Genomic DNA, 15642 nt, shown 5'->3' on the forward strand with positions numbered 1-15642 from the left:
CCCTCCATTACATCTGGGTGGGTCTCAGGCACTGTAATCTGGTCATGCTCCATTATATCTGGGTGGATCTCAGGCACTGTAATCTGGTCACCCTCCATTACATCTGGGTGGGTCTTAGGCACTGTAATCTGGTCACCCTCCATTACATCTGGGTGGGTCTCAGGCACTGTAATCTGGTCATGCTCCATTACATCTGGGTGGGTCTCAGGCACTGTAATCTGGTCATGCTCCATTACATCTGGGTGGGTCTCAGGCACTGTAATCTGGTCATGCTCCATTACATCTGGGTGGGTCTCAGACAGTGTCATCTGGTCACCCTCCATTACATCTGGGTGGGTCTCAGGCAGTGTAATCTGGTCATGCTCCATTACATCTGGGTGGGTCTCAGACAGTGTAATCTGGTCACGCTCCATTACATCTGGGTGGGTCTCAGACAGTGTAATCTGGTCACGCTCCGTTACATCTGGGTGGGTCTCAGACACTGTAATCTGGTCACCCTCCATTACATCTGGGTGGGTCTCAGGCAGTGTAATCTGGTCATGCTCCATTACATCTGGGTGGGTCTCAGGCAGTGTAATCTGGTCACGCTCCATTACATCTGGGTGGGTCTCAGACACTGTAATCTGGTCACAGGCCATTAGGCCCTGGTGCTGGGTGCTTTCTCCCACAGTGTAATTTGGGATTATGTCTGTCAAGCTCCTGTGGTGGGGATCAGAGGAGGATAAACGCCTGTGATCTTTCCTTTTAGCCATTTCTCCTCTCAACCATTCAGGCCCTCTGTTTACTCCACTAAACCATTCAGGCCCGATGTTAACTCCTCTCAACCATTCAGGCCCTGTGTTTAATCCTCTCAACCATTCAGGCCCTGTGTTTAATCCTCTCAACCATTCAGGCCCTGTGTTTAATCCTCTCAACCTTTCAGGCCCTGTGTTTAATCCTCTCAACCATTCAGGCCCTGTGTTTAATCCTCTCAACCATTCAGGCCCTGTGTTTACTCCTCTCAGCTGTTTAGGCCCTGTGTTTACTGGGTTGATAATCTCTACAAGCTACAGAGGCTGCTAGGGGGGAATCCTTCATACTGTCCTCTACTTTTAGCACATGATTCTTTTGCCAAAGCAGACAGAAAGGAAATGGTATTGAATGCTGCTTGATGCGGTGTCACACGTCTTGACAGAATTCCACATGGAATGTTTTATTTCTCCAACGCCCCCTCTCTCTTACCCCCCTCTCTCCCTTATTTATTATTATTATTTTATCTAAAGGATTTAGCTTTGGAATCTCTGCCATGGCTGAAGGTCTTATTGCTTTTGTCACATGATACAGTAGGTCTGGGATGGTTTACTCCTCCAGTTTTACACAACATCCGAGAAACTCATGGTGGGTTTCCAATACAGATGGTTTAGTCCAAAATCCTCCACCCCTCTCCTCTCTGCCTCTCTCCTCTCCTCTTTCTCTCTCCTCCCCTCTCCTCTCCTTTCCTCTATTCTCCTCTCCTCTCCTCCCCTCCCCTCTCCCCTCCTCTCCTCCCCTCTCCCTCCTCCTCCTCCCTGCCCTGCCCTCCCCTCCCTGCCCCTCTCCTCCCCTCTCCCTCCTCTCTCCTCCTCTCCTTTCCGCCCCTCCACTCCCCTCCCCTCTCTGCCTCTCTCCTCTCCTCTCCTTTCCACCCCTCCCCTCTCCTCTCCTCTCCTCTCCTCTCCTCTCCTCTCCTCTCCTCTCCTCTCCTCTCCTTTCCGCCCCTCTCCTCTCCTCTCCTCTCCTCTCCTCTCCTCTCCTCTCCTCTCCTCTCCTCTCCTCTCCTCTCCTTTCCGCCCCTCCCCTCCCCTCTCTGCCTCTCTCCTCTCCTCTCCTTTCCTCCTCTCCTCTCCTCTCCTCTCCTCTCCTCTCCTCTCCTCTCCTCTCCTCTCCTCTCCTCTCCTCTCCTCTCCTCTCCTCTCCTCCCCTCTCTGCTCCTCTCCTCTCCTCCCCTCACCTCCCCTCTCTGCCCCTCTCCTCCCCTCTCTGCCCCTCTCCTCTCCTCTCCTTTCCGCCTCTCCCTCTCCTCTCCTCTCTGCCCCTCCCCTCTGTGCTCCTCTCCTCTCCTCCCCTCACCTCCCCTCTCTGCCCTTCTCCTCCCCTCTCCTCTCCTCCCCTCTCCTCTCCTCCCCTCTCCTCCTCTCTCCGCCCATCTTCTCGCCTCCCTTTTTTCCCTTCCCCTTCCCTGTTCTTAAATCAGGTCAATGAGAAAAATAGAGAAATCTAATAAAACAATTTAGATAGGAATCTCTTTTTCCAGGGAGACCTGGCCAAGAGGGTTATTATCTTAGTAACTATTCAGAAATAATGAAAACTGAAAAACTCAGACACAACTAACAAAACCCTTGGCCTGAAGCCCCATGTCTCAAGGACAACGACCATCTCTCGGTCGCCACCACGTACAGCCTTGTCCTGTTCACTCTTCATTAAAACTGATTGATAAACAGGGTTTGACTGGGGGATGAGAGGAGCATACAGGGGACATGGCTTTACCTTCCCCATCTCCAGTTTACTGGCACTACCCACCAGCCATGATATTTAGCCAATGAATGGGATCCGGCGTGTGCGTTTGTTATCTCCCTCCATCCTCCCCCCTCGGCCTGACAGAGGTGTGAAGATTCGTGCCCGTCTGAAGCGACACCTTGTGTGAAAACTTCAATCTGATAATGGAATGGCTGAGAACAGGCACACACACAAAGAAAGATACCCCGGGCTAGGTTCTAACGATCCACACAACGGCAGCATTAGTCCTGAGGACGCAGGGCACAGATAAGGACGTTTTCTCCCTCCACAGAATGTGTTTTCTTAGCATCAGAATGTTTTTTAATGAGCTGGTATCTTGGCGGTGGGCTGGACACTGACACCACTGTTTGTTTTGATCAGTTTTCTGAGGGTAAAGACAGTGTGGACCGGCAGGATCCACTGTTCCACTACTAATTTGGACATTGGTGTTTTCGATATGCATTTTGGAAAGATCATTTTCCTGCTGCTGAATGACCTCAGGTGCATCCATGATGAAGCTATCCCAGGGTTTCTGCCTCTGTTGAACCTCAAATTCTATCTATTACTCTTCAAACAAGTACATTTCCAGTAGATTTTTTTTTACAAATGTATTCAAAAGCTATTTATTCATAAAGCTTGCTCAGATAGAGCTGCACTTATCAGATACTTTTGAATTTTAGAAGTCACCAACGTATGGAAGCAGATTTACGCCACAACTAACACACAACAAAAAAGGCCAACAGTGTTCAGGTTCCTCTACATCCAGTAATGATGTAACTGGCAAACTGAGGTCAGGTCGATAAGGAGGAAAGCTTTCTAAACCAGCAGGTTAGACAGGTTAAGTACAAATGTTTTTAAATGTAATCTGTTGGCTGCATCTCCACAACACTGCCCCTGACAGCCCCTGGGCCTTCATCCCATCCCATCCGTCCTATCCATCCCACCTCTCAGGTCAGGGTGAGGATGGAGAGTTAATCTGATTAGCCGCAGCGTTCTGCTGAGTCATACCCTGGGTATGGGTCAAGGGTCATCGTCAGATCAGGGATTGGCTAAGAGGAAGCGGTGTCCTTGTCTGACCCTCCCTGTGTTTGCTGACTGAGTCTGTTTCTGGGTGAATTGGTGACCGTGGCCCACAAGTAATGCAGGCTACCTCCACACTCCCACTACCCCCACCGTCCCTTAACGACAGTCATTTGGCTTTGTTTATCACTGTGTTAATTCCCTCTATTTGAATTCATTATGGATAGTTCATTCCTCCACGCTACAAGGCAGTTTCCTCTCCTCTTGCCATCAAGGACAGCATCTCCCCAACCACAACAATCCCCATCTAATAAAGCCTGTGAGTCACTGGGGCCCGTTTATCATTGTATATGCACATACATTTGAGCATTAAGTGTGCATGTGATTACCCTCACAGAGAGTCTTGCATTTATATATTTTGTCTCGTTTCAATGGCTTGGGAATAATCGTACAATTGCTCTATTCATCTCTGCTAACCCAAAAGTCAAATCTTGCTTAAGTGATTAACGTCTGTGTTCACGTGTCAAAAATGTAGTCTCCGCCCTTGCAAAAGGAAACTCTCAGCCCACCCCCCTTCCGATCCGTGTGCGCAAACGCACAAAGCACAGCCGGTGAAGCAGTTTAAGCACCTCCTTCGCCCAATCCTGATATGTCCAACTAAACAGTGATGAAAACCCCAAAACCGGAAGTAATGCTGTTCAGGATTTCACGCATCTCATTCAGTTCTGGCAGATTCTCTCGGTCTACACGCAGTCTGCCCAAGGGACATTACTGCTCTATAGGCTTACATATTGAATAACCCTGTGTTGCATAGTTGTTGAAAAGTATAATCATTTATTTTGCCAATTTTCCTAACTGCATTAATGGGTATGTATGGCAGATCTGCTGTACATTTCGTGTCTTTCAAATAGAAATCCTTTCACGTGTATCAGGCTGTTTAAAGATGAATAACATTTACATTTTTTCAAATAAACAGAATAGATAGATTGCCCTTTGCTTTTTCATTCATGTCAGTATTGCCACAGCTGCTCTCCAGATGCAGGGATATGGAGTACAAAATGCAGAGTGAGAGCGCACAGTCAACATTATATGGTAAAACAATGTTTTAAAAACTACTGAAGGAGTCTTGAACAATTATCTTTCTGTTCAAATGCTGTGATTTCTTTTCTTTTTGGCTCAATATCGACTTGCTTTGTTCTTCATTCGATTTTTTGTGTTTATATATATATCCACTGTTGCTATATATATGTATCCCATATTCCATCAGTCTTCTATTGTGTTTTCTGTTCACATCGCTATTTGTTCTGTTTAGAGTCTGATCCAAGCTGTAACAATGTAATGGTGACTAAACATTTTGCTTTCGAGTCAAATGAACGACACCACAAGGTTGTGAAGATTTTTTTTGAAATTTTCTTTAAACTTGTGCATCAACTTCAAACAGTAAACTGTGTGCACTCCGTTTAGTTTTCATAACATGTTCAAAATTAGTTACAATGACAAGAAAAAGTATGTGAACCCATTGGAATTACCTGGATTTCTTCATAAATTGGTCATCAAATTTGCTCTCATCTTCATTTAAGTCACAACAACAGACAAACACAGTGTGCTTAAACTAATAACACACAAATTATTGTATTTTTCTTGTCTATATTGAATACATAATTTAAACATTTACAGTGTAGGTTGGAAAAGTATGTGAACCCCTAGACTAATGACTTCTCCAAAAGCTAATTGGAGCCAGGAGTCAGCTAACCTGGAGTCCAATCAATGAGACGAGATTGGAGATGTTGGTTACAGCTGCCTTGCCATATAAAAACACAAATTTGAGTTTGCTATTCACAAGAAGCATTGCCTGATGTGAACCATGCCTCGAACAAAATAGATCTCAGAAGACCTAAGATTAGGAATTGTTGACTTGCATAAAGCTGGATAGGGTTACACGATACGTAAAACACTGAACAAGAATGGTGTTCATGGGAGGACACTACAGAAGAAGTCACTGCTTCCCCCAAAAAAAAATCCCAAGTTTATCAGGACAATTTGCAGAATTAATGTAAGGCTATCTGTCAATTGAAGCTCAACAGAAGTTGGGTGACGCAACAGGACAACGACCCAAAACACAACAATAGAAATCAGGTTGAGGTCAGAAGGTGTATTTTCTTCTATTGAAGCCATTCTATTGTTGTGTTTTGGGTCGTTGTCCTGTGGCATGACCTCTAGAGAGTAGTTCACACCAGACATCCCAAGAATATTTCTGAACTGAAACAGTTGTTTAAGAGGAATGGTCCAAAATTCCTCCTGACCGTTGTGCAGGTTTGGTAACATTTGGTTGAGGTTATTGCTGCCAAAGGAGGGTCAACCAGTTATTAAATCCAATGATGCACATACTTTTTCAACCCTGCACTGTGAATGTTTACACAGTGTGTTCAATAAAGACATGAAAACGTATAATTGTTTGTATAATTGTTTGTGTGTTATTAGTTTAAGCAGACTGTGCTTGTCTATTGTTGTGACCTAAATGAAGATCAGATCAAATTTTATGAACAATTTATGCAGAAATCCAGGTATTTCGAGGGGATTCACTTACTTTTTCTTGCCACTGTCGGTGTTCTTTATTTTGTTAAATACATATTTTTCCGTTTTTATAACCATTTACACACAATTTCTCAGCACTGAAAACTAGCAGTCTATTGGAATTCAGGGGTGTAGAATGATAAGCATCATTGGCAGTCCTCTTCACTTCAGCTTCTTTGTGTGTATATATATGTATTCTTCTAATTATTGTTTAATGATTACTCTTCTTTCACCTGAAGTAAAAATATCTTTCTTTTAAATATGATTCCTTTACATGATAAAAATAGTTTTTCCAAAACATGTATTATGCCACTGAAGCTCAACCAGAATGCTCTGGAGACCCCATTGGTGTGAGGCCGGTCCATGGAGGGGTTGTTCTCGTGACCCCCTGGAGGGGATTGTGTTAGGCCTGACGGGGCTATCCTAGATGGGGCTGCTATCCCTTGGGATGCCCACACGGCCCACAGTGGAGAGAGAGGCTCGCTGTCTGCCGTGGTGACATCCGTGGTACATTTTGTGTTGATAAAAATTATTACAAAATTTTTGATTTTCTTCGTACAAAAACACTTTTTCATAGAAATTGCATTTGCACAAGTAAATGTGAGGATTTTGTTACTAAAATAAAAGCCACAAGAATACAAAAAGAAACTTGAGACTTGACATCGAACAAAAAAGGAAACCAAAAAATGTGTACCCATCAAATCTGGAAATGAGGTGTGTACTGTATCCTTGCAGCTGCTGTGAAAATCCAGTCAATGAAAATATAAATAAAATAATAAATACTTGAATAAATAAATTCCTCATGTTGTGTGATTGCTGTGAATGTTGTTTCAGATCCACTCCTGCTGTCCTGCTTTCCTTCAATTCAAACTACTAAGGTTTCCAAGGTTACTACTTTCATCATGTCCGCAACTCTTCATGTCACTTCCAGTTCCTATCACCTAATTCCTCTATTACATCACTGCCTCACACCCGGTAATCTCTCTTGTATTTATATATGTATATATTTTTTCATTCAAAAAAAGTTCCCCATCCCCCATAATTTAACTAAATGTTTAGTACTCTGAAATAAAGTAAATTAAATCCCCTATTGCCTGATGGATAATGTACTGTATTCTTTCCAACAGTGAATCATATGAATAAACGATGCCTCTGTACATGTTGGGAGCCGTTCTGTCCTGCTCACCAATGCGTTTTGGGCTTTGGGTTTAATTTGGAACTGGCTGTTTCTAGCCCACCTGGTCTCCTTCTTCTTCTATGGTTGAATAAAAACAAGATGCGTCCTTTACACACTCGCCAACTGATTTTCTCTCCATTTCTTCTATTAGTGTCTGTGTATGTGTTTGCTCCATAACTATGACTGAGGGATGTACGCTCTCCTGATTCTACCTAACCAAGCTCTCTGCATGTGGTCTACTCAGTGAGAGAGAGAGAGAGTGGTTGGGTAGCAGATAGAGATCACATGTCCAAATTGAATCAATATTTAACGTACAACCAAACATGTACAACCAAACATGTATCATATGTATGATATTCTATACTTTCAATTTAACCTGCCCTCCCTCCTTTCCTCTGAATCCTGGGTTTATCGCTCTCTTTTTTTATACTAAATCATGGCACCACTTGGTCACTCCTTGCTCATGTGCATTGCCAGGTAGATTAATGAGGTCACTCACATTGAATTGCTCCCAGGTTCATTCAAGTTATTTCCACAGGAAACATTGTTGAATCTCTTTTCATTTCTTGCTTAGTGTTTCAAAACAATGATGCCAGACAGTCAGTCCAGTCAGTGATCAGAGCAGCTCAGTTCCTCTCTTCTCCACTTCTCTTCTCTTCTCCTTTCTTCTCATCTCCTCTCCCAATCTCCTCTCCCATCTCTCTTAACCCCCCCCCCTCCAAATACACTCACATAAATCAACTATCACCCTTCCTCCCTCCCCCAATGTCTCTTCACCCTACACTCCTCCCTGTGACAGCAGTGAGAGAGATAGAAAGAGTTAGAGGGATAGAGAGAGAGGGAGTCCTGTTCTAGGCCATGGTCTCTTTGCCTGGCAGTCTGCGGTCGTTGAAGGTGTGCATGTTGATGACGTCCTCTGTCTTCACCATGACGGGCGGCTGAGGCTTGTGTTTGAGGCGCCGCTGGCACTTGAGGGACACCCGCAACTCGTCCACCATGGCACTGCAGAAGGACCTCTGTAGGAGAGAGGGAAAGAGAGAGAGAGAGTCAGAAAGAGAGAGAGAGAAAACAGGGATTTCAGAGAGAGCCTCCTCTAGTTCCAAACAATTTGGCAGTAATAAGCTCAGCAGAGCAGAGCACTGCAGAGCTGCTACTTCCCCAGGGCAGGCTCTCTACAGCCCCCTCTCCGAGAGCTGCCATGGTGACACAGAGCAAGCAGGGGAGAGAGGAGCTGGCTCAGGAAAGGGTGGGTGGGCTCAGGCTGGAGTTCTAGCTGGGGCTGGGGGAGTTGGATGGAGGTTGCATGTCCATAGTCTTTTAGTGTAGTAGGTGGATAAAGGGGCTAGAAGTGGGTAGGAATCAGGACAGGATTTGCACTGGAGGTTGGCAGGGATTCCTCTTGTATTGGGAGACAATAGATTTAGCAACTTCATGTTTTCAGAGCGATGAGAAACATTGACTTTATCCACAGACTGTTATTGCAGTATTATAAGTATCTTACTACAGCCGTGCAGCTATTTGATCATGTACAGCAACACCTGATTATGGTAGCTTGCGTTAACAATTTAAAATTATTAAAATGTGTTGACATACTGCTAATTAAAACATGCCTGTAGCCCTGGCAACGATTCAGTTTCAAATCAAGCACGGGTGTGAAGTTTGGTTGGTGAGTGGAGGGGCTGGGATGAAGGAAGGGCTAGATGGTCTAGGGGGGGGGGGGGGGTAATGCTTTGGGAAGGGTGGATTGAAGAGGGTTAGAAGGAAAGCTGTGCACAGTGCCGAATTGCTGGAGTCCATCTGGAGTCGCACACATGGCGAGTGAACGCACGTACACACAGGCAAGCGTGCAAGCACACTCTCACACACACACACACACACACACACACAGTGAGCATTCTAGGCTAGCTAAAGTGATTTCTCCATGGCAGATTTCCCCCATTCTTCTCTGCCAGGCAGCCCAGCCGGGGCCCAGGCCCATACAGCAGCATGACTTATTGATGCATATTACATCTCGTCTGACTCAAATCCCATGTAGCTGCATGGCCAATTAAGCTGCCGCCTCTTCATCCTTCTCCTTTTCTCAAAAGCTACTCTGGCATTTTCAAATGGTGCACTGAACAACGCAGAGTGACTCAACTAAATCTGAGACTGCTATTCCTGGAGGTACTATTGGGGAAACAGATTTCAAGGGACTAATATGTTTTTCGAGTCTAGGTTAAATCTTTCACATAAAAACACAACTTGTATTTTGGAACGGCACTATGGTGATGTCTGGTACAGTACGTATGCCAAATAATTCAGAACCTCAATTGAGTTGATAGAGAACCGAGGGATGTCTACCTTACTAGCTAGAATGTGAAAGGGCTCAACCATCCTGTCAAGAGAAATAAGGCCTCTGCCCACCTCAAGCAATTGAAGGCTAGGTTGGTCTACCAGCAAGAACACAAGGATGAAGACAACAGTGAAGACTTCATGCTGCTAAGTCAGCCAGTGATTGAGTGTCATTCAGTTACTCATGCCAATGCTTACCTAACAGGCTGCCTACTCCTTAGTGCCTTTTTTCCTCATCTATGACTAGTAGGGTTATCACATTGTTATGAGTTGTCCTAATGAACAGGTACCTCACATGAACACATTCTATAGTTATGGCTATAGGACTCCCACCCATGCAAATGTTTTAATGCTTTCGCTTTCCAGCATACCAACAATCACATCAATTCACCAGTACTCAAAATTCTATGCATATTGAGTATATGGATTTGGGTGTACGAAGGTATGTACCTATCTGAGTGTATATGATATTACATGTTAGTATGTGCGTGTGTGTATCATATTCATAAATCATATCTATATCATATATTGTTTGTCTTCTTCTCACAAAAAACATACAGTAAAAAGCTACAACTGGAGTTGCAGGAATTACTCCTGCTGATTGACTACAAGCCTTTCAGAAAACATGATTTTCATGGCTATTGATTTTCTCTGTGAAAGAGAGATTGAATAGCATCTTCTACCTAGGACACTTCTCCCCTCATGAAGCTGTGGGCTTAGTGGCCATCTAGGACCAATATAAAAGTCCCAAAAGTAAAACCCCACCCATCTGGCTTTCCAGGCAGGCTAAGAAAACGCTCCCTGACTCAGGGGACACATCTCCATCATGGCCTCATGGCTGTTGGGCTCATAGTTGGATTGATGGTGGCTGTTCAGTGGTGGCCATTGAATTACCAAGTTTTAACGACCCCTTTTCTCCACCACCAGCAGCCCAATCCTGAGCTGAACAGACTTTGGGCTGGCTCAGAGGAAGACAGGAAGAAAACGTCCACTTAAGGAGGTGAGATGGAGAAATAATAAATCCAACACTTTTACTGCCTTAAAGCTTTTTTACTACCATTAATGGAAGAAGGCACTGGTGGGTATTTTTCAGGCTGCCCATGTACAGTACAGCCCAGTCAGTCTGTACCACCACGTACACGGATCTATAGACCCCAGACCTGCTCATCAGGTTGTGTATAACAGCCGAGATGAAAAGACACCATAGTAGCTCCCACTCCATGATAGCATGATGGAGAAATGGAGGGCAAGCAAGAGATGAATAGTCACTTTTTTTGTGTGTGTGTAGTCAATGGGTGTCTGTGTGTGCACATTTGTCTGAGCAGGTGTGTGTGTGCACATATAAGTGCATGCGTACATTCCTGCGTGTGTGTGTGTGTGTGTGTGTGCGCACGCGCAAAATCGGGGAGCTGGATGGTTCCTCACACACAGCTGGTGATCCCTGTCCCTGGAGAGCCAGATTATTCTGCAGCACCCTCAGCAGCAGGCAGGAGGAGGAGGAGGCGGAAGAGGAGAAATGGAAGGAAGATGAGGAGGAGCTGAAGGAGGAGGAAGGGGAGGAGGAAGAGGTGGAGGATAACGAGGTGGAAGAAAAGGAAAAGGGGGATAAGAAAGAGGAAGAGGTGGAGAAGGAAGAGGAGGAAGTGGACCACCATGGTGATCATGGTATTTTTCTGAAAGCCAGCCATGTTGTGACGATGGGAATGTGTGGACTTATGAGAGAAAGTCCTCACTGGGCAAACCAGAATGAAAAGCCTACTAAAACTTCAAATATTTCTCAATCTTTTATTAAAGTTAATAACCAGTGGAAAATATTAGACTGAAAACCTAATTATTCTGTATCACAATCTGAGTTAAGTAAATTAAAATGATTTCAAATAAACATACAATTATTGTCATTACAACCAATATTTTTGGATTTGGCAAATAATATTAACAAATGTTGACATTATAAGGTGTATGACTCATAACATTAAATAAATGACTTGCTATTTTTATTTTTCTCTTTATCCTTTCTAATGTTACACAGAAGCAGTTGGACACACCTACTCATTCCCACAGTGTTCTTTATTTTTACTATGTTCTACACTGTAGAATAATAGTGAAGATATCCAAACTGTTAAATAACACGTATGGAATAATGTAGTAACCAAAAAAGTGTTAAACAAATCTAAATATATTTTATATTGAGATTCTTCAAAGTAACCACCCTTTGCCTTGATGACAGCTTTGCACACTCTAGAGTCTAGACATTCTCCGGATTGACTGACCTTCATGTCTTAAAGTAATGATGGAAAGTCATTTCACTTTGCTTATTTGAGCTTTTCTTGCCATAATATGGAATTGGTCTTTTACCAAATTGGGCTATCTTCTGTTCACCACCCCTACCTTGTCACAACACAATGGATTGGCTCAAATGCATTAGGAATGAAATACATTTCAACAAGGCACACCTATTAATTGAAATGCATTCCAGGTGACTACCTCATGAAGCTGGTTGAGAGAATGCCAAGAGTGTGCAACGCCGTCATCAAGGCAAAGGGTGGCTACATTGAAGAATATAAAATATAAAAAATATTTTGATATGTTTGACACTTTTTTGGTTACTACATGATTCCATATGTGTTAGTTCATACTTTTGATGTCTTCACTATTATTCTACAATGTAGAAAATAGTACAAATAAAGAACACCCCTGGATTGAGTAGGTGTCCAAACTTTTGACTGGTACTGTAAGTAATTATAAAATGCAAATTTCAGGGTGTGCGCTATCAAGCATGACAAACCCAACAAAGAGATGCTTAGGAGAACATTTTTCAAGTTGACACTTTCAGCATCGTGGTGAAAATACAACCCTGTACTGTCAACACATTCAAGTAAAGGATCTTGTGCAATTAAATAAAATATCAGGTATTTTCAAATGTGACTAATTATTGAATTGATATGGGAATACTTGGTACACTTGGTACTCTGCATATCGTGTCAAGGTTTAACAGTTAAAACAGTAGCAACGGGCCACACATACTAAAATACACGTTGTGGTTGTGTGACACTCAAACCTCTTGGAGAATGTCTATTTGCTTTGGATGAGTAAAACATGTATTGCTTCTCAGATAATCAGACACAAAAAAATGATTGATTGTGACAATTTATGAAAAGCAATATACACCTTTGTCGGTTATCAATTGGATGTTAAAATATTGAGGTACACAACTTACATAATTGTAGCATACAGGCACAGGTAGTGTGAAAATAAAATGCTAAATGGACTGACAACTGACAACTACTCAAGTCTTCTTGAAAACAGATATGTGAGTGAGGTCTATTCTCTGTCTGGATATATCTACGCTCCTCCACCTAGTTCTGAACTGATAAGAGTGTGAAACGTATCTTCTTCAACTGCCGTGTCTGACACAAAGACATACTGAAGAACACCAGGAAGAGATCATGATCAACATCAAATGATGTTGAGGTTTCTATTAAATCATCACTCCTTCTCTTTTCTCTGGCTCGGCTGACTATTACTCCCTACTCTACTCACTACCAACCTTCCTTCCTTATGGGTTTTTATTAGCCATATCATTCTTTAGGATTCTTTAAATGACATCCTATTGATGGGGGACCTCCCCTCCTGTCTACCCTGGCTGGTCTGTGGGTGTAGCGCTGTGCTGTATGTGTGTGTTGTCGTTGACAGAAGGACTCTGAACATCACTTCCCGACTAGATGCTCTGAAACATAGATATGGGGGCTTATGGCCGAGAAGCAGCAGCAGCATCACTGCATTGTGCGATCGATGGAGGGTGTAGAAGAAAGCTCTTAGTGCAGGCCAGGCTCCTGTGGAGAGCTAAGTAGGGGTTGGCGTTTGAGATTTATGAGACTGTTGTTGGGTGAGAGAGCACTGTGTTAGACAGGAAAAGAAGGACAGGACCAGTCAGGACAGGACCGGTCAGGACAGGAGGGACAGAGCAGAGCAGGCAGGACAGGACAGGAAGGACAGGGAAGGGCAGGACAGGACCGGTCAGGACAGGACAGGACCGGTCAGGGCAGGCAGGATAGGACAGGAAGGACAGAGCAGGACAGAGCAGGAAGGACAGGAAGGACAGAGCAGGGCAGGAAGGACAGAGCAGGGCAGGAAGGACACGGCAGGGCAGGGCAGGAAGGACAGAGCAGGCCAGGAAGGACAGGAAGGACAGAGCAGGCCAGGAAGGACAGGACAGGAAAATCAAGAGAGGAATCCCAGGAGGGACAGGACAGGAATCCCAGGAAGGACAGGACAAGAAGGACAGTACAGGAAGGACATGGGTTTAAGGGAACATCAAAAGTTTTACATGCTGTTGATGACGAGTGATGTGTTGTTGTAGCATTACACTTTCAATATGAGATTATTCAGTATAGTACCTAGTATGTTATAATAGCTGAAAGCTTACAAAACCAAGCCTTCAGAGAGTTTGCAATTATAGCTTGATTCAGTTTGGCTTGTCTGTCCAAAAGTTTGTATCTGATAATAATAATTTTGGGAGAGGATTGCTGTGGCTGTGTGTTGAGGGTGACATGAAGACGAGAGTGGCAAGGCGTATGACTGGTGACATTTACATGAACATTATGGATCATGCATTTGGGCCAACCTTCCAATCCCAACGTGTGAAACCGTGCACCTATAGTTTTAGGGACACCTTTCGAACACATACACTTAACCATGCACCAATGGAAACCTTTCATTGAAACGTTGTGACCAAAACATCGCTGCCAGTTCTTCCGACAGGAAACTTCCCAATCGGGAACTATCTGAAGTTAAAAAAATACAATTTGTGCATTTTAAGGTAATTGTAGATGACTGGAGTCTCTGGAGTCTTTCTGGAGGTCATTTGAGCTGGTGGTTAAAGTCTACAGGTAGCTGCTTGGAGGGTCCGTGGTGACAGCAGAACTCCTCACGCTTCCTATCACCTTGGTGCCGTTGGGGCTAAGTGGATAAAGGCAAGAAAATGAACCCATACTTACTGTGTCTTAAAGAATATGCTGCATTACTGTATCTACATAAACATCAGTGTTTCAGGAGCTGACCTGAGTATCATGTAAAAATGTCCTTGTGATCTCAGTGTAACTAAGATGGCTACCGTCTGTCTGTCCTTTTGTACAGCATGTACATTCAAATAAGTGTTAATACTGATCACGTGTAAATGTCCCCTCCACCCGTATCCAAACATCAAGTGCACTTTATTGAGTATGAGGTGAGGGATGGTTTAGTGCAAATACAACGAGACTAAATGTCTCTACTTTCATAATTTTGTGCTTTTTATGTCAGAAAAAAAAATGTGATAAAAATGTTCTATTTTGTAAAGCACAAAATAAATGTAAGCTAGGTCAAAACACTACGCTAATAGAAAAGTGGTCTCCTTGTCAAGAATCTCTGTATAATAAGATCCACACACAGGCACATTGTCATTGCAACCTGGCTATACGTGAAAGGATGTTGCTTTACCTTTTCCAGCTGTGCGTTTTGTTTGGACTTATAGATGAACTCTCCGACTGCCACGAACACCGACAGGACGAGTCCAGCCGCCAGGACGATAAAGATGCCCCCGATGTTCTGGACCCCCAGAGCGCTGGCCTCCTTATTCTTCTCATCCTCCGGACAGCCGTTCCCCCTCCACCACTTCTCCTTCATCATGTGCAGCTTTCCTTCTTCCTGCAGCTGCAGGATCGCTATGGTGATCTTGTCCCTGTACGGAGAACCTGAGGGACCAAAAAAAAAAATCAGGTGAGGTTGAGATGGATAATAATTAGGAGGAAAGCGTGTGTTTGTGTACGTGAGCATGTGTGTGTACAGTACGTGTGCGTGTGTGTACAGTACGTGTGCGTACAGTACGTGTGCGTGTGCGTGTACAGTACGTGTGCGTGTGTGTACAGTACGTGTGCGTGTGTGTACAGTACGTGTGCGTGTGTGTACAGTACGTGTGCGTGTGTGTACAGTAAGTGTGCGTGTGTGTACAGTACGTGTGCGTGTGTGTACAGTACGTGTGGGTGTGT

General features: G+C 44.0%; 1 protein-coding gene across 1 annotated transcript in view; it reads right to left on the reverse strand.

The window, feature by feature from the left end:
* Window positions 1-5545: 5545 nt before the first annotated feature.
* LOC115117923 (glutamate receptor ionotropic, kainate 2) overlaps window positions 5546-15642 on the reverse strand; it is a 191435-nt gene continuing 181338 nt past the window's right edge. Inside the window, exons 15-16 of the mRNA XM_065006642.1 lie at window positions 15095-15348; window positions 5546-8301 (exon numbers count right to left, since the gene is read on the reverse strand). Coding sequence (XP_064862714.1) covers window positions 8137-8301; window positions 15095-15348 — 419 coding nt within the window. The 3' untranslated portion in view covers window positions 5546-8136. The remainder of the gene's footprint in view (window positions 8302-15094; window positions 15349-15642) is intronic.

The sequence above is a fragment of the Oncorhynchus nerka genome, linkage group LG3 (assembly GCF_034236695.1).
Source record: "Oncorhynchus nerka isolate Pitt River linkage group LG3, Oner_Uvic_2.0, whole genome shotgun sequence".
Lineage (NCBI taxonomy): Eukaryota > Metazoa > Chordata > Actinopteri > Salmoniformes > Salmonidae > Oncorhynchus > Oncorhynchus nerka.